Raw genomic sequence first — 19,344 nt, 5'->3', positions numbered from 1 at the left:
GAAGCAAACTGCTATTCCTCCCTGGCAGAGCTTAAGAACTGATGGTCACTGCTGACAGACCAGCAACACACACCACAGTGACTATAGAGCTGTTAGTGGCCTTGGACCTAGAAGTCAGTGAGCTTTTTATGGTACACCTTGGGGAGACTGTCAAAACACTTCACTACAAGCTGCCTCCAAGCCTAGCCCTTTCCCCAGTACTGGGGATCGAACCCAGGGCCTTGCAGATACATGCTAACATGCAACTGTTGTGCCGTTCTTCCCTGGAGTTCCTGGCCTTTCTCAGTCAACTCTACCACCAGTAGTTTTACATGGCTTGCTTTGAGAGGGTACCCAGAAACCCCCCCCCACGGCATCTCACCCCCCACATGGCATCTCACTGCTCCTGGACTTTTTAGAATGGAGTACTACACAGCTGGGAGCAAAGCTCAGGCAGGTGATCAAATCCCACTGAAGTCTCTTCCCTGTCTTAATGCTGTGGACTTGTTGCTTACTAGGGTTCAATTAACCCATTCATAGTCCAACCTGCTTTGCATGGTGACTCCGAGTACAGTGATTTGTAAAACACAGGACAGTGGCTCAGGACAATAGCTACCTAGATGGTGTCTGTCTGTGGGTAGTTCCAAACTCTGGTGCATGAAATAAAGAAACAAGTAGACCTGGTGACAACACATTTATTTCCGTGCCCTGTTGTGTGACTGGGAGGTGTTTTTTTTCACCTTCCAATAATTGACTAGGTCATAACAATGAAAATGGTTTATTGTTGCTCATGAGCATAAGTAAACAGACATACGGTACCACATAAAGAATCAACACGGCTAACCTTTCGGCAGTATGAACCACTAGACTTTGGCAACAGCCTGGTCGGACCCCTATGCTAAAGCATGTGGCTACCTTCAGACACAATGGGGAAAAGGTGGCTTTAATGCTTGAGTTTCCGAAATGTAACCATGATTCTTAGGCAGTTGGGAAAGGCCAACATCACTAAGGCCTGCCCTAGGTCTTATCTGTGTGACATACTGCTACTCAAAGGGCGAGCAGTTCTCGGCCACACCTCACCACCGGTGGTTGCTGTCGGTTTTGTGGACTTAGCAATTGTTGAAGATAACTTCCTGCAGGTGGTAGTGGGCTCTACATTTAAGTAGTGTTCACTGAACCTCTTGTGCCCTAAAGGAACTCATCAGACCTCAAACCAAAGCATCGGATAGTACATTTCCTGTTGGAATCAGCTGTCCTTTTGTGTGTTCCCTCTCAGGTCTTATATCCCTGCTTTCAGATCTCACAGCGTCGACTCTGAAGGTTTGGTTTATGTAACAAACAGGTCCTCACCACTAGAAGAGGATCTATGACTGTGCTCATCACCAAGGATGAGGTTTACATTAAATTAAAATGCTACACTGTTGGAAACTGAGGAGACAGTTCTCAGATCCTAGAAAGGATTATGGCTAAGGAAGCAGAGAACTCATAAGGAAGGCAGTTACGGAAACTAACCAGCATAGTGAACTAGAATTCGTGCCGTTAGGAATGAGCTCACTAGCAAGCAACGGGCACTACACAGCATTTCTTTGGAGGTAAAAGTGCAGGCTAGGAAATGGCATAGAAAACAGTGCATGAAATAGTGCAATCCCAAGGTGCCATTGTTTTTTGTTCATGACACATAGCCTATTTTTCATATGTTCACTTTCTCTAAAAAATCCAGCTGTAGTGACTGACACCTTTTAGCTTATTTATTTAGGCATTAAACTCTGTTTTACCCACTCTTGGGGCTACATAGAATATTTTAACATTTCAACACATAGAATATTAGCGCATACATCTTGAAACTACTAAATTAAGGCAAGCCCCTGTGAAGTTCAGTACTCCAAAAAAACGTTTTTACAAAAAAAGTTGATTCCAAATCATTGGCTTTCGACCTGGGGCACCCCAATAGTCTTTACAACAGTGGGGTTACTGTTAATTGCCCCCATTTACCTCCAGGCTCTCTACATCAGAAGGGAAGTTTGAAGAGCTTCTGTAACCCATGTTGGTTGGAAACCAGAGCAGTCTGTGTGGGAGGCGAGCAGGGCTCTGCAGGACAGGGGCCAGTCCTCTTCACCTCCCATTCATGTCTTTTCGTGTTTGTATGCCTGTGTGTAGTGTGTACCACGGGTAAACTTATACATGGGAATGACCCGGTCAAACAGAGGAATCGCTTCTTGGTGGGAATACTGTATGAAATCTGCTGTAAACCACCTATAGCATGTAAGGTTCTGCCAGGAAATGCAAGAGGTCTCTCTCAGGAGGCTGGTTAAGTTTTCCCATGGCAAGTCAGTTTTAGCTATTAAAATAATGTGTGATTTGAAGAACTCTAAATGCTACTATGCTATCCCAAAGAACTGTATTAAATGGTGAAGACAACTCCCTAATGTGTGTTAGCTACTCCAAGTAAAGCTCAAGACAAGCGAGCTGTAGTTCTTTATTCTCATAGTTACAGATAATCATGAAACAAGTGCAACTCTGTCTGATGGGCTGGAGACCACAGGTGCATGCAGCAGACATTTCCCTTCTCACCATGTGAGTGTTCATTATGAAAGCCATGCACTCGCATTAACTAATGGAAGACTAGCGATTATATTTAGGCTAGTTAGATGTCGTTTGAAAAAAAAATTCGAGAAATTTTAATAATTATTGAAGAAATAAATTGAGGCTTATTTCTTTGATGCATAAGGGTTGTACTTTGAAAACCTGTACTTTGATGCTTAAAAAAGTCTTCCTCTACCAGAACAGCAGACTAGTAAAGTCAAGCTCTGAGTGCCCAGTAGGCCTCCTCCAAGGCTACGGTGATATGGCTACGTCCTAGGATTCCCAAAGTGAGACCTGCTGAGAAAGTGAGTTCCAGACAAGGACCTTTATGGATGACCTTGGCTGACAAATCTTTTTAGGAAAACTGTTTATTTTAAAATTACCTTCCCAACAAACCATGAAACACTTGGATGCCATGTTACGGTTTCTCACTGAAAACATACTACGTTGTAAATGGACTTGAACCAAACCCAAGGGCAGGATCATGAAGGGACAATACTAAGGATGGGCAGTAGAGTGTCACCTGGTAAAGGAACCTAAAGGATGCATAACATGTCATGTTGGACGGATGACAACCTCGTGCTTTTCTCCCACTGTGGGATTTACCAAAACCTTAGTTTTACACAGGTGTCAACTTTCACCTGGAAAGGGATAGTTTTTACTATCTCACACCTAAATTTACTATAAATAACTGAAGCCCAAAGCAACAGACATTTAAAAGAACAAAACTACATAATTTAGTACATTAAAATAAAAATAGAACAGTGATAGCTGAATGTTTCAACACATATACAACGGGGGAAAGAACCACTTTACACAGTTGGAGGATGTTTAAAGTGACCCTCAGAAGGTTGGACAGTGCAAGACACACTTTTCCAGTTACAAGCTCGAAACAGGAGTGCAAAGAAAACTAAAGCTTCTGTTCAAAGTTATCACGGGAGCTTGAACGTGGCATTCAAAAGCTTCGTTCAGCTCATCCCCCAGAAAGGAAATGATCAAACTGCTTTTTCACGGTACAATTCTCTTCAGTTGGGTCCCTATTCAGTCATGGTTGACCCATGAGCACAGTGACGAGTCAGAATCATGACTAGTTCCCAGAGGTCTGGCTTCTACAGAAAGAGGCGTGGATTTGGAGTTCTGTCTTAGCCAGTGTACCTGAACCCTACAGAGAAGAGACACATCAACGGACTTTACAGTCTCTGGTGCCTGCAAAACTGGAGGACAAATGGACTGGCAATTCTCCCCCACAGGCAAGCTGCTGCAGAGGAAGCTGTTAAGCGCTTAGACCAAAGAAGGCGCAGCTCTTCAAATGGTGTAGAGGTTCAAGATCCACACCAGTGAAGAGCTGTGCAGTGTGCTGACTGGGCAATGCATGCATCCACCCATGCAAATGGAGGACGTGGCTCCAAAGGAAACTGAAAGCATGTATCTGACAACTGGAAACACTCCTTGCCAGTAGTTTATAAAACTAGATAGTCAGCACTGTAGAGCCCCTTCTACAGGCAACACTATGCAGTCCTTCCTGTTACCCATCACTTCAACACCAAAGGAATAACTACTTCTCAGACATTCCAGACAAAGGTCACTTATAACAAACAAAAAGTCAACCTTTTTTTTCAAAACAAGATAGTGTCCATTTAAAAAGTAGATTTTTTTTCTTTCAAGTGAACAGGACATTTTATGTATTAAACTTAAACTTTTAGTCTGTCAAGAATGGGTTTGTTTAAAATCCGTATGTAATGTGCATATATGCTGAAACAAACAAACTTAACACATCATCTGCACAGGAAAAACGTTAGCTCCCAGACATGACAGCATGGGTCTGGTTAGTACAGATCTATTGCAAAGGAAGGAGGTTCTGTGCATCAGCTCCACCAGAGAAGCGCGAGGATGCCAACCACAAGAGCCAAGTGTAAGTTGTGTTCTGATCATCTGGAAGCCTAAGGGACACCATGGTGCTCCAGTATCCTGACAGGAAGAACTGCTTCAACTCCCAGTCATGGCTGTCTTCCTCTGGAGCTACAGCCACATTCCACTTTACTTTCTATTCCGCAGTCGTTTGGATTTCCTAAGAGAGTCTATGGCTTCTGTTGCCTTTCTCCGTTTCCGAGGAGACTCCTCGCTCTGCCCAGACCCTGAGGATGTTCCTACTGCACTTTCCATGACTTCTCGGAGCTTCCGTTCCAGCTCTGCCAACCGTGCATTCTGCTCGCCTATGATCTGAGTCTGCTCTAGCAGTTTCTGGTCTTGGTCTTGAAGCTGTTTCTGCTGTTCTTGCACTTTGGTGCGAAGCTCAGAAATTTCACGCCTGAGGACAGTCACGCCAGCACCATTGGTTTTAACCTGCTGCTGGAGTTTGGTAACCTCTTGTCTTGAAGGGTTTTGCTTGGAGAAGAGCTGCATTGTCGTTAGGGCTGCAGATGGTCCAGGAACTGTGAAGAGAGAGAGCATTTAAAGGGTTAATCATTCATGTTTCCTACTGAGAACACTTCAGCTTACATTAGTTTTTTTGGGTTTATTACAATACAAAATCACTTGAAGTCAGTAGTTGTGGTCACATGCAAAGAGTTAGCCATGAAATGGATCTAGAGAGCATAATTTAAGCAAAAACACAAACAAAAACAAACCAGAAGCAGGGAGCTGGGGAAGTAGCCTTGCAGCAGAATATGTGCAAAGCTCTGGGCTCCATCCTCAGCACCAAACCACCAAAGTGTGGTTCAATGAGAAAACAGACAACGGGGTTATGAAGTTATCACGATGGTTGTTAGAAACTGAAGACATAATGGAGACAACATCCCAAGGGAGCTGCTGTGCTGGTGGTGCCCAGCCATGTTCCCAGCACTCAAGAGACCAATTCACGATCTCTAGAGTTTAAGGCCAACACAGGCTATACAGAGTCTGATGCCAGCCTGGGCTACAGGTACATAGTGAGACCCTGTCTGCAAAAGAAAAAAACCCCAAACCAAACAAGATACCTGGAGGAGAGCCCATGAGTCTTCCCGACACATCTGATCCTGGCAATTTCCTCTTGAGAATTGGAACAATCTTCTCATCAAAGTACTCCATTGCCATGGAGGAAATATCCCGTAATTCCTGGAGCACTTCATGGGCTCGCTGTGGGGCTCTGGTAGAATTGACGTATCTCAGTACACGGTAAATCTCATCAATCACCTACAATAACGAATCTCGTTAGCATTTTATAAAGTTGTGAAAAAGAGAGCAGCTAAGTAGTAAAGGAGGGATGACTCAGTTGCTGTGAAGACTCACAGAGCATTTAACGCATCAACTCAGCATGGAGAATCCACAGCACAGGCTTTCTGGACTCAACCACAATACTTTATGCCTAGACTGAGTAAGTATCCTTACTGTACCAGGGTACTGTGCTAAAGCTAGAGTCAGAACAAACAGAATACAGTCCCGCCCTGTGGGTAACTGGAGCAACCAGGAAGACACGAATATACACAATACAAGAAGAGCTCCATAGACTGCTAAAGAAACGGGAGAAGTAAATACAGACATCTACCTCCAAGCCCCAAGAACTGAGTCTGATTCCCCTTCCTCTTGTGCACTGCCACCACATACTCTATCCCTTAAAGCTTTGTTTTTCTTAGCGGTACAGCAAAGACTAAGCTTTCAGACCACAAAGGACAGATCACCAAAGGGCAGCAAAATGCCCTTTTCTATTTTAACTACAGTGGTCACGGGAAACTGAAGGCATAGCATCAGTGAAGAAGAAACGAGTGCTCACTGCGCTGCTTTCTAACTCCCTCCTCTCCTACTTGAACAGTAACTCAATGTCCTCAGCCAAGTGCAGTCTCGGCTTTACTCCCTGCCAGGGTATTGTTCACACATCCATGGCTTCAACAGAGACCTGAAAACAGTGATTCAGATCTTTGAAGACCACAGTCCAGATAACGTCTATTGCAATCATGAGAACTAGGGACTCTAAGCCACACCATTATGCCATCAGAGTCTCAAACATCCTCGGATCACATTTTTCTCTCCCTGCATTTATTCCAACTCTGGGTCAGTCTTGTAATCTGCCTTCTCTTCTTGACTCAGAGGATAAATATACAATGTTTACTAGTTCAAAGGAAAAACAGAGTCTAGTAGTACTTGGACAAATCCAAGCCCTTAATGTTTCAGGTTCAACGTGGTGATCCCTGGTCAGTCTAGAATGGCTTTTATTCTAGGGTATGTTCTTAAAAACAAACCTTAGCTGAGCATGGTGGCCTTTAATCCCAGCACTAAGGAGGCAGAGGCCTCTGTGATTTGAGGCCAGTCTGGTCTACAAAGTGAGTTCCAGGACAGCCAGGGCAACACAGAGAAACCCTATCTCAGAATACATCTGATCATTTCTCATAATTGTTTAAATCTGGTGGGGCACACCTGTGACCCCAGCACTCAGAGGCTGAAGCAAGGGAATCACGACTGGAGGTCAACCTGGAGATCCTATCTCAAAACAAACAAGCAACAACAACACCTTTCAAGTAATATGCCACGTACCTAACCCTATCTAGGCCTTAAGCAATACACTAAGTTTTCCAGAATATTTCTGTGTTTAAAAAGTTTGGCATATTCCCCATGTGAATCACTATCAATTTCTACACAAAAACTTTCCTGCACGAAGCACACATTCAAACTGTAAAGTAATAACACTGACCACGTGCACCTTCAGGCTTTGGTGGGCAAGATCTACCTTTTAAAATCTACTGGTTAGCTCCCACCAGAATCCTCTACTGCCTTCATTTTCATGTTATCCACCTGTCCTTTTGCTCTACCTGGGATTTCTTTACATCAACTTTATCCTTCCCACTCTTTAATATTTAAAAAATGCCTTCCATAATCAAAATGGTTCTGAATATTCCTTACATGGCATGTGTTTGTCTGAAAACCTTTTCTTATTTCATTAGAATAGTAGTTTACATTTTGAATCCTTACATGAGTTCCTCAATTTTTTATCCTGCTTCATTCTGTGACCTTTTAGTCTAGTGAGTCTTTGTTATTTGCTTATATTTAAGACTATAGCACATAAAAAGCAAATCAGAACTTCCTAGCTATCCAAGAAAGTTGCTGAAGGAGAAGACCTGTACAACCGCCTGAAATTCCATCTCTGAGGGATCCAACACCCTTCTCTGGTCTCTTCAGGCACTTAACCCCACATATACCTTTGTTTTTTAAAAGACCAAATCTTCACTTAAAGGTTCACACCTTTAATTTGGACTAGTCACAGTAAAATGAAGAAACAATCCCAAGTAATCTTATGTTTAAGAGCATTTTGTAAGAAATCTAGTTTAAAAAATCCACGATATTTTAGAACTATTAGATAAACTTCAATCATCACCCCCTCACTATAACTGACCTATGATAATCAAGAAACTGAAGAGTGCCTGACATGGTGGGCCACACCTTTAGTTCCAGCACTTTGGAGGCAGAGAGAGGCAGATGTTGAGAGACAGGCAATTTGAGGCCAGCCAGGACTACAGAGTAAGACCCCATCCAAACAAATGAAAGGAAGGAAAGAAGGAAGGGAGGGAGGGAGGGAGGGAGGGAGGGATGGATGGAGAGAAGGAAGGAAGGAAGGAAGGAAGGAAGAAAGAAAGAGAGAAAGAAAGAAAGAAAAGAAAAGAAAAGAAAATTGGGTGAAGTGGTACACACTTTTAATCCTTGTGCTTGGGAGGCAGAGGCAGGTATATCTCTGTTCAAGTCTGACCTGTTCTACATAGCAAGTTCCAGGACTTTATAAACAATGGAGAGAGAGAGTGAGAGTGAGAGTGAGAGTGAGAGTGAGAGTGAGAGTGAGAGTGAGAGAGAGAATGAACCACCAAGAAAGCATTACTGTGGCATTTAAGGAAATCTGAATATAAACTGTCAAGGACAGATAAGAGTATTTTATTAATGATAAATTTCCTGATTTTCTTTGTTATGGAAGAAAGACTGCCCTAGTTCTTAGGAAACATAGAACTTATCTAAGAACCAAGGATTACTAATGTCTTTAACATATTTTCAAATGATTCAAGAAAGAGTACATACTAAAGAGAAAAATGGTCTATAATTGCTGGATCTGGAAAACACTAGGGCCCCTATTTTCCTTCCCAGAACACTTATGGAGGAACCAATCACACCCAGTGTGTACATTTTAGGTCTGTTCAGACATTTGGTCAGCCTCTTGACCCTGTACAACCACTTGCACGTGAAAAGCCTTTCTCTGAGGCCAGAGTTTCAACAGAACACAGGGGTCATCAGGACTATGAGTAGCGGCTAAGAGCAGACCCTCTCCACGCCACTCTTTCTTACTGCATCTCCAGAAGACCAAGTGCCCGCCACTACCGTGCAGCTCAGAGCAGCCTGGGGGAGTGGCTGCCGCACACAATGTACCCAAAGAGGCGCAGTGGTAGGTCTGAGAGGTGATGCCCTGCCAGTGTGGTGGGGAGGGTGACAGCTAGAGCCCTGTCTGCTCTGTTCATAAACATATCCATTATGTATTCCACACTGCCCAGTTGTCTCTCAGAACTGAACAGCCGTGGAAAAAAGCCCACATGACCCACAGAGCCAAAATACGGATTTTAGTTTTTATTGAAAAACGTGTGCTGATCCTTACCCTAGATAACAGTAACAAAGTCTCAGTACTGTGGTGTCTGGCAACCTAATTTAAATTACACTGTTGTTTTTCTCACTTACTTAAACAACTTAATAAAGTGCTGACTGTACACCTCAATTTCAGTGAAATGGATATATTATAATAATCTAAAGGAATGTAATCTTGGGGATAAGAAATGATACACTAAACCAAGTTCACACATTAAAAAGATTAGTTGTTAATGTTCCCATCTAGAGCAACCTTAAGAGGCTCACGTGTGAAAGGCTTGTTCCTCACTTAGGTGCCACTTACAAGTCTGTTAAGAGGTGAGGCCTAGTGGAAGGGAGTGAAGTCAATAGGGGCAGACCCCTGAAGGGGCTACTGTGACCTCCTCTCCCTGTCTCCCCTTTTCCTTCCTGCATACTATGGCCTCCACTGTCCATGCTCCCGTAGCTGAAGTTTCAGACCCAAGTAAACACACAGAGACTTATATTACTTGTAAACTGTATGGCCATGGCAGGCGTCTTGCTAACTGTTCTTATATCTTAAATTAACCTATTTCTATTAATCTATAAGTTGCCACGTGGCTTGTGGCTTACCGATATTTTTACATCTTTCTTCCTCTGTGTCTGGTTGGTGACTCCTGACTCAGCTTTCCTGTTCCCAGAATTCTCCTCTCTGCTTGTCCCACCTATATTCCTGCCTGGCTACCGGCCAATCAGCATTTTATTTCAACACATTCACAGCATACAGAGTGATATCCACAGCACTTCCCCTTTTCTTTTTTCTTTTTCCAAAAAGGAAGGTTTTAACTTTAACATAGTAAAATTACATATAACAAAACAATTATCAAGCAAGAATTACAGTTACAATATCTAGTCTATTTATAATATTTAGTCTATTTGTATTTGGCAAAATTAAAGAAGATATCCTATCCTATATTTGTGAGTCTAAGGTTTTATATCTAACTTATCTTTTATCATAACTAAGGAAATTATAGCTCTCTATCACTTCCTGTCTGTCTATACAGACCTCCAGACCGCTATAGTTAACTAGTACTGGGAATAATGGCGTGTGCCACCACACCTGGCTCTGTCCCTAGTGTGGTCTTGAACTCACAGATATTCAGATGAATCTCTGCCTCCTAAATACTAGGGTTAAAGGCATGTGCTACCATTGCCTATAGCTGGAGTTTTCCTGTGTCCACCCGGCTCCTGCAGCCACTCAGACGTAAGTAAACACACAGAGACTTATATTACTTATAAACTTTATGGCCATGGCAGGCTTCTTGCTATCTAGCTGTTATATCTTAAACTAACCCATTTCTATTAATCTAGAAGTTGCCACGTGGCTTATGGCTTACTGGTACTTTACATCTTGTTTCCTCTGTGGCTGGCTGGTGACTCCTGACTCAGCCTACCTGTTTTCAGAATTCTCCTCTCTCTTTGTCCTGCCTATACTTCCTGCCTGGTTACTGGCCAATCAGCACTTTATTAACCAATCAGAGCAACACATTCACAGCATACAGACCAATATCCATAGCATGCTCCCACAATGTACTACACAGCAGAGTCAAGCAGTCATGGACACAAAACCAAAACTTATGAGATAAATAAACTTACAAAGAGAAAGGGCTCATCCTATCTCAGGGACTGGGTACAGTAACAGATGGCAAACAAAGTTCTTAGTTCAGTATCTGGAAATTAAATGCTACAATCCTGTTATTCCAAAGATAGTATGTGGTGAGTTTATGGATAAGAAATCCTTAAAAAGAGAATGGCTATGAAACAATCCAAATACTACTAATCTTGTTAAATTAGCTTTTTGGGGGGTTGGGGGTTCGAGACAGGGTTTCAGGGTTTCTCTGTATAGCCTTGGCTGTCCTGGAAGTTGCTTTGTAGACTACACTAGCCTCGAGCTCTGAGGTCCACCTGCCTCTAACTACTGAGTGTGGGAGTAAAGGTGTGTGCCACCACCACCTGGCTTAAATTAGCTATTTTAACTAAGAAATATAAAGTAAAGGCAACATTTTTTAAAAGATTTATTTATTTTATATATATGAGTGCCCTATCTGCATATACAACTTTATGACAGAAGAGGACATCAGATCTCACTATAGATGGTTGTGAGCCACCATGAGGTTGCTAGGAATTGAACTCAGGAACACCGGAACAGCATCCATTGTTCTTAACTGCTGAGCTGTGTCTCCAGCCCACAGCAACATATTAAAAAAAAAAAAAAAATTATTGAGTATAATGCTGTTGTTTTAAGCAAAACATAAGCTATTCAAGAATGTAATTTTAAGAAACAAAAATCCAAGTATGATAAAACATGTATCTGAATAAAAATAAAAATTATAATTTTTGGTTGTTTTCAGTCAATTACTGGCTTGCTAGAGAAAAAAAACCCTTGTGAGCAATGGAAGTGAAGAAGGCTGTAAGGATGCAGTAGGTGTGTGAGACACCACATGCTGGAGTCAGTTCTCTTCAACCAATTTCCCCGGGCCTCAGTTTTCTTGCCCATGGAACAGGACGGCAATGTGTCCTGTCCTGTGGGGACACAAGGAAGGACACATCTGAAAGGTGCTCCAACAATGAGAATGTGCTTCCTAAGTGCACACTGTGGCAATGACAAGAAGGGACAGGAGGACACCCACCTTCTGAGGTGAATGTCCTATAAAGTTCCTCTGGGTGAGCTCTACCAGTCTAGGAGCTGCCTAGCAATGCTGAGGCCCCACAGCATCTTGAAACCCTAAGATGTGTTCATTGCTGCCCACAGGTTTGGTACTAGAATTTCAACTGAAAAGCCAATAAGCAGAACTCAACTTGAATTCACTGCAGTCGCTCAGGCAGTACAAATCTGTGTGTCAGTCATGTGAACCCAAATGAAGACTGGCAACAACTTCTGTAAAGGCCAGATATAAAACACTCATCTTTGCAGGGACCTAATCCAGCCACATAGCCCTGTTAGAACAACTGGATACACTTTCTTTGATGGTAAGAAACTGGAACCTGTGTCTCTGCTGCTTTTATTATTAAAAATGAGACACACAGTGAAAATTGTCTATTGGAGAGGACAAGTCATATACGCTCAAAGGACTTCAGCAGCACATAAAGAGGGCTATACATAGATAACAGATGTTATTCAAACTGAGAATGGGAACAGTATCTACATACAATATTGCCACTATAAATTATTTATGGAAATAATTTCACTAGGTATTAAGAAGTTCCCACCACTGAAAGGACACTTTTGCCAGTGTCTATCAAGAAGCAAAATGATGTTTAAATCCATTTCCACTGCTTCTATATCTCACTTGAATCTACACTTAATTCAACAAGTAGGATGCTCTCAGATGTTTCAAGTCATGCAGTGTGGTTGGGGAGGGGGATCTACGTAATAACAGTACAAGTACCATACTTAGTGTGGTAAAGAGGACTGACTACTCCTTAACCCTGGTGTATGCCCACACAGAAAATACTACTCATTAAATTTGAACACTTGTAAGTTCATTATTACTAAACATTTCTCAAACAAAACCAACCCAGCAAACCCCATCCTACCTTCCCCCAAACTGTAATGATCTGGAAGGCAACACAATCCGTATCTTGTTCAGTGCAGCAGTTCTGGTATTTTGACCATAAAGGTCAAAATGTTTTCTTAACTATGAACCCCCACCAAGTCTCTCACTTCTACTGTGCATTTTACAATTAGAATTTTAAATGTCAAGATCACGTGAATGATACATATTTATAATTGTACAGAAAAGCTAAATATAGTCACTAATAAAAACTCATCCAGAGAAGTAATAATTCTGACATCACAAAAAGTGCTTTGTAAGACTTAGTTTACCCAGGGTTGTCCAGCCTCTGGGTATGCGGCACTAGTTACCTTTCCTGGGATGAAGCAACAGAGGTTGGAATCCACATACTTCATGAAAGTCATATTTAACAGTGACAGCCTTGTTTCCACAGCAGCAAGGATGTCTGCATGACGGGCTAAAGAATGGTTTCTCCTTTCTGACTCTCTCCTGAAATAATAATAAAAGTCAGTGGCAACCATTAAAGCAGTAGTGTAGAATAAAATGTTAACCAATCAAAATATCTTAATCAAACAGATGAACTTTAACATGCTAATTTAGACATTTGCAACTGGGTCATAACTGTAATGCTCATATATCTTTAACAAGAATTATTGCTAACAAAATACCTGTTTTAAAAAATCACTTTGTCTGAAGACATAGTAACAGCTGGCAGTGTAGCACAGTGGTAGACCACTTGCCCAGTACCTGTGAGGCCCTGAGTTTGATCACAACACCTATCTCTCTCCATCTTTTCTCAGAAGTAATTCATATGTGATATTCAGGATTTCTTTATTTAGAAGGCAGCTGTGCACACACTGTAGCAATGCTACACCCTATTTAGTATGTGGTTTAATCAGAGTGGATTCTGTGAATGTCGAGTGGCATGACCATTACTATCATCTAAATTCAGCACACCTTCATCACCATAAAAAGAAAACTTGTACCAGTCATCAGCTGCACCACCTGCCGACTCATCTACCTTCTGTTTCTGTGACTTCCTTATTCTGAACACTGGAATAAATGGGATTGTGACGGGTAGCCCTTTGTAGATTTCCACATTTCTACAGTTCACTGATCTTTTTATTGCTGAATAGCATCCCCTTATACACAGGTATCATCCCTTTATGCATCTGGGTTGTTTCTACGTTTTGATTATGATTAATGATCCTACGAACATCTATGTACAAGTTATATGTTTTTGTTGTGCTGGGAACAATGCATGTGGTTTGAAAGAAAATGTTCCCAAAGGGAGTGGCACTATTATGAGGTGTGGCCGTGTTGGAGAAAGTGTGTCACTGTGGAGGTGAGCTTTGAGGGTGCCTCAAAGCTCAAGCTACTCCCAGTGAGAAAGACCACTTCCTGTTGCCTGCAAGATGTATGACTCTAAGCTACTTCTCCAGCACCATGTCTGCCTGCATGCCACAGTCTTGCCATGATGATAATGGACAGAATTTCTGAACTGTAAGCCACCCCAGTGAAATGTTTCCTTTATAAGAGTTGCTGTGGTCATGGTGTCTCTTCACAGCAATAGAAACCCTAACTAAGACAACATATAAGAACTTTGTACATGCTAGTCAAGTGCTCCACTGAGCTATATATAGCCTTCAAGTTTTTGTATGGACATAATTTTAATTTATTTCTCTTGAATACATACTTAGGACAAACTGTTTTATTGTAATATTTCTGTTTAGCTTTAAATTGGTTCATTTTTGCCTTTTACAAAAGGATTTAATTTATGTGTATAGATGTTTCACTGCACGTATTTATGTACACTGTGTGGATACCCATGGAAGTCAGAAGAGGGTGTTGAATCTCCTGGAACTGGAGTTACGAAAGTTGTTGTTATGTGGGTGCTAGAAACTGAACCTGGGTTCTCTGCAAGGGCAACAAGTGCTCTAAACCCTTGAGCCATTTTTTCAGGTTTCAGCTTGTCTTAAGACAGGTCTCATCATAGAGCTCAAGCTGGCTTCAAACTTGCTTTGTAGCCAAGGGAGGCCTCAAGCTTGTGATTCTCCTGTCTCAGTTTCTTGAGTTCTGAAATTAGAGGTGTGTACTATGCTACCTAGCTGCTGAGGTCATGCTTTAGCATTACTGTGCTCCGGGGGTTCAAGAGCAAGCAGTCACCTCATCCTCTCTCGAGTGTGGTAGTAGCCAGCTTCATGTGCACAAGTTTTTGTTCTAGCCCCATTTTTTTAAATGTGTGTGTGTGTGTGTGTGTGTGTGTGTGTGTGTGTGTGTGTGTGTGTAAAACAACCTGTAGGAATCAGCTCTCTTTACATGAGTTCTAGGGATAGAACCCAGGTCATCAGTGCCCTTACCTGCGAGCAACGCTGCTGACCCCTAAGTCTCTATTTTATTTTTATTACTATTATTATTTTGAGACAAGGCCTCTCTATGTAGTCCTGCTGTCCCAGAGCTCGCTCTGTAGACCAGGCTGGCCTTGAACTCACAAGAGATCCTCCTGCCTCTGCCTCCCAAGTACTGAGACTGAAGGCATGTATCATCTCACCTGACCAATTTTTGAAAAACATCATTCTTTCTTCAATTAAACTTTCTTGGCATCCTTACTAAAAATCAAATAACTATACAAGGGTTTATTTTCCAGACTCTCTATTTTATTCCATTGGTCTATGTGACTATCATTAGACTTGTACCATACTGTTTTGATTACTGCAGCTTAGTACTAAGTTTTAAAATCCTAGAGTATTAGTCTTCTGACACTGCCACTCAAAACTGTGTCAGTTATTCTGGGTCTCTTATATTTCCACAAGAATTTTAACACTAGCTGTCCAAATTCTAAAAAATATGTATGTATAGAGCTGAGTCTTGTCAGGATTATGTACACACACACACACACACACACACACACACACACACACACTTGAGAAATGCTGTCACATTAACAATATAGAATCTTCCAGGCCACAAACATACGTGACCTTCTATTTATTTATGTCTTTTTCTCTTCCCCCATTCTCTCCTCTTTAATTTGGTTTTCTGAGACTCTTTCTTTCTTTTTTAAAAATAGGGTTTCATGCAGCCCAGGCTGGCTTCAAATTTGCTAATGTACCTATAAGGGCTGGCCTTGAATTCCTGATCTTCCTGCTTCCACCAGCCAAGTGCTAGGATTATAGATGTGCACCATCACACCTGACTCAGTATTTGTTTTTTTGAGACAAGGTCTCCCTACAGAGCCCTGGCTGTCTTGGAACTCACTGTGTAGACCAGACTGGCCTCAAACTCACAGAGATCCACCTGCCTCTGCCTCCTGAGTGCTGGGATTAAAAGCGTGCTCTACCACTGCCTGGCCTGTGACTCACTATTTTGGTCCTCTTCATGAACAAGTGTTCTTAATTGCTCAGTCATCTCTCCAGCCTTCTTATTTTTTTCCTTGTTTTTTTCAAGACAGGGTTTCTCTGTGTAGACCTGTCTGTCCTGGAACTCACTCTGTAGACCAAGCTGGCTTCGAACTCAGAGATTCGCCTGCCTCTGCCTCCCGAGTGCTAGGATTAAAGGCCTAGGCCAACAGTGCGTGGCCAGATTGTTCATTTCTCACCAAGCAGGCTGGCTGCGCCCCCCGCCCGCGCCCCCGCCGCTTCTCGAACGTACCTCGGCAGCTGTGCTTTCACTTGCTTCTGACACAGATTGTGGTACCTCTCCACTTTCAGAAATCCCTGATTCAACATTCTCTGACAGACCAAGTCCATTCGTTTACAAACCTACAAGAGAGGGGAGACAGATTTGAAATATAAAACCACGAACCAAATCACCAGTGATGAACGTGGACGGGATGACTGGTGGGAAGGTCTCTGTGCCGGCATGTCCCCAAAGCCTTGTCCAACCTCTTACTGCCGGCGTCATCGACACCATGGAATTACTATGCTGTCACTAAGAAATCCAAGCTTGGGCAAAGCAGTGTCACTTACTCAGGTGTGAAGGACATCCTGTCTGCAGTATGGAAGATCAGTAAATGGATGCACCTGGAAGCTTTTAATAGTTTGAAACATTCCCTTTTATCAAAAAAAAAAAAAAAAAAAAAAAAAAAAAAAAAAGAAAAAAAAAAAAGAAAAAAAAGAGGTAAATCCAAATTTTAGTCTAATCTCAGAAATAAAAGCAGAATGGGAATTTTTATTTCTCCTAGTGATTTGGGTCAAGATGTCCAAGGCTTTCAGACAAGATGCTGTTACATTCTCCAGAGCATCTCAATGTACATTGGAAAGGCAACGGTGTTAAATAGACTGGTTTTTAACACAGAAGCAGTGCGTCGCCTGAAAGCCTGGTCTGTAGGTGTGGATGGTGTCTGGCTCAGAGACAGCTGAGACAATGACGAGAATGAGATGAAATCCGACATGCTAATTCCTTTGGAAAACTCTAAACTGTTGCATAAAATTGTCAGGTCACCTTAAAAACAAACCTGAAGCCTTTGTTCTGCAGATTTAATTTCTATATTTCTGAGTAATCTTAGTATCTTTCTTATCTTTTAATATTTTAAATCCAGCGCATAAAATTTACTGGTTTTTGTTTTTTTTTTCCCTGAAAATTTTATAATGGTTTGGTCATCAACCTAAAGGTTACTTCTCACTGAATAGGCTAGATGCTGGAAAGTACAAGCTACTGAAGTGAGTGCCTACCAAGGCCATGCCAATTAGCAGAGACTACCTCATGCTTCTTATCTGTCCTATTCCATTATAGCATCTATGCACAAATACTTGCTATGTATTTGTTAAGATGAAATCCCTAGTTTATTTCTCCTGGAAACATAGGAAGGCAAAAATTCCTGTACACTGAACTGAATTTCATGAAGACTTTCATGTTTTAATACTGAATCACAGCATGCCACATGAAACACATTAGGGAAAAGTTATTTCCAACTGTATAATAAAGTAAAACATAAACTGAGGGTAGTAACACACACCAGTAATCCCAGCACTCAAGAAACAAGAGGCAGGAGGGTTATTTCAAGTTTGAGGAGCACAGTGTGAGCTCCGGGCCAGCCAGGATTAGGTAGCAAGAACCTGTCTCAAAAATCCAAATCATTGCTTTTAAACCCACTGAGGGGTCTATTCACTCAAAGGCAAAGAGTAACTGAGATTTACTTTCAAGTGAGATGCAAAAGAATATTTTGAATAAAGCACAATAAACCACTTCTACTTTACCATAAACAAATAAATTTAAAAGTGAGGTTTCAAGAGGGTTCAATGTCATACACACATATTGAGAACGATAGACAAGGTCGGACACAACCTGGCTGTCCTCGAACTTACTATGTAGCAGAGGATGGCCTTGACTTCTGATCCTCCTGCCTCAACCTCTCAAGTGCTGGGATTACAGGCATGTGCATCACACCTGATTCTGAACATACGTGCATGCCTGTGTGCATGCATTTTAAACAGGTGTGTGTGTGTGTGTGTGTGTGTTCCAGACAGAGACTATGTGGCTCCGGTGGGCTTGAAACTCATTACATAGACCAGGCTAGCCTCAAACTCATAGAGATCTTCCTACCTCTCAAATGCTGGTATTAAAGGCAAGTGATACCCCACTTGGCCTTTAACATGTTTTAAATGAAAAATAATTTTCTTTTAAAACCATGTTTAGTGAGAAGCACTATTTTATATTTTTTCAAAGTTCTTTCCTATAAGAAAATTCCAGAAATTAATTCCACAAGAACATACAAATAGCTATTTTAGTTGTTACTGATATATAGACAAGATCACAGGCTTATAACTACTAGAAAATGGTGAGAAATACAGTATCTTAGTACTTTAACAGAACTATCTGCAGGGCTTCGCTGCTCTTCCAGCACTCATACAGTGACTCACAATCCTCTGTAACTCAGTTCCAGGGGATCTGATGTCCTCTTCTGGCCTCCCTGAGCATCAGGTGCACATATGGTGCACAGATATACATGAAGACAGAACACCCATAAACATTAAAACCCAAACCCAAACCACAAGAATGAGTTATCTGCAATCTTACAGAGCCCATTTTGGGAACCTCTGTGGGCTCTCTAGAACACACTTTAGACATTCAGTAACCTAATACTGAATAAATATACCACCACAAACATGAGTACTGAATTTTTTGTGAAAAATATGAGGAAGAAAAAGTATATTTATGTGTGAAATGGAAACAGAGAGGGCTAAATTCTCATCTTTCAAGGCAGAGAGTTAAGAGAAAATGAGAAATAGTGGTCAAAGATTTCAAATTGGTGCCTCTGGAGTAAGAACTGGGGACAGCAGGAGGCAAGAGAGCTAGCTATTAAAATCCCTTTCCTGCAAAGTCAGAGAACATTTCTTGTTTCTGTAGACTCTGCAACATTCCTAGGTTCTGAGATTAAATAATTTTTTTGAACAACCACATTATTTACAAACCCCCTAAGGTCAATCAATTATTACTGTAACAATTGTAAGGTACTGTTGAATTACCTGTTATGAGTTTTGTTCCACTGGATCAAGCTGGTTCTAAGGGTTCCATTGTCTTTCTTTAACCATGCAGAAATTCAGTAACAAGAGTGCTTTTCTAATTTGAGTAGATAAGAGTCACTAATGAGAACCCAAGTAAACACAAAAGTCAACCAAGGGAAAAGGCACATGACTGAAGATTTGAATTAAGCTTCTAA

General features: G+C 41.6%; 1 protein-coding gene across 1 annotated transcript in view; it reads right to left on the bottom strand.

The window, feature by feature from the left end:
- Window positions 1–658: 658 nt before the first annotated feature.
- Fbxo28 (F-box protein 28) overlaps window positions 659–19,344 on the bottom strand; it is a 29,283-nt gene continuing 10,597 nt past the window's right edge. Inside the window, exons 2-5 of the mRNA XM_028858993.2 lie at window positions 16,335–16,444; window positions 13,034–13,172; window positions 5,538–5,733; window positions 659–4,994 (exon numbers count right to left, since the gene is read on the bottom strand). Coding sequence (XP_028714826.1) covers window positions 4,600–4,994; window positions 5,538–5,733; window positions 13,034–13,172; window positions 16,335–16,444 — 840 coding nt within the window. The 3' untranslated portion in view covers window positions 659–4,599. The remainder of the gene's footprint in view (window positions 4,995–5,537; window positions 5,734–13,033; window positions 13,173–16,334; window positions 16,445–19,344) is intronic.

The sequence above is a fragment of the Peromyscus leucopus genome, chromosome 15 (genome assembly GCF_004664715.2).
Source record: "Peromyscus leucopus breed LL Stock chromosome 15, UCI_PerLeu_2.1, whole genome shotgun sequence".
Lineage (NCBI taxonomy): Eukaryota > Metazoa > Chordata > Mammalia > Rodentia > Cricetidae > Peromyscus > Peromyscus leucopus.
This window is presented reverse-complemented; position numbering and strand designations above follow the sequence as displayed.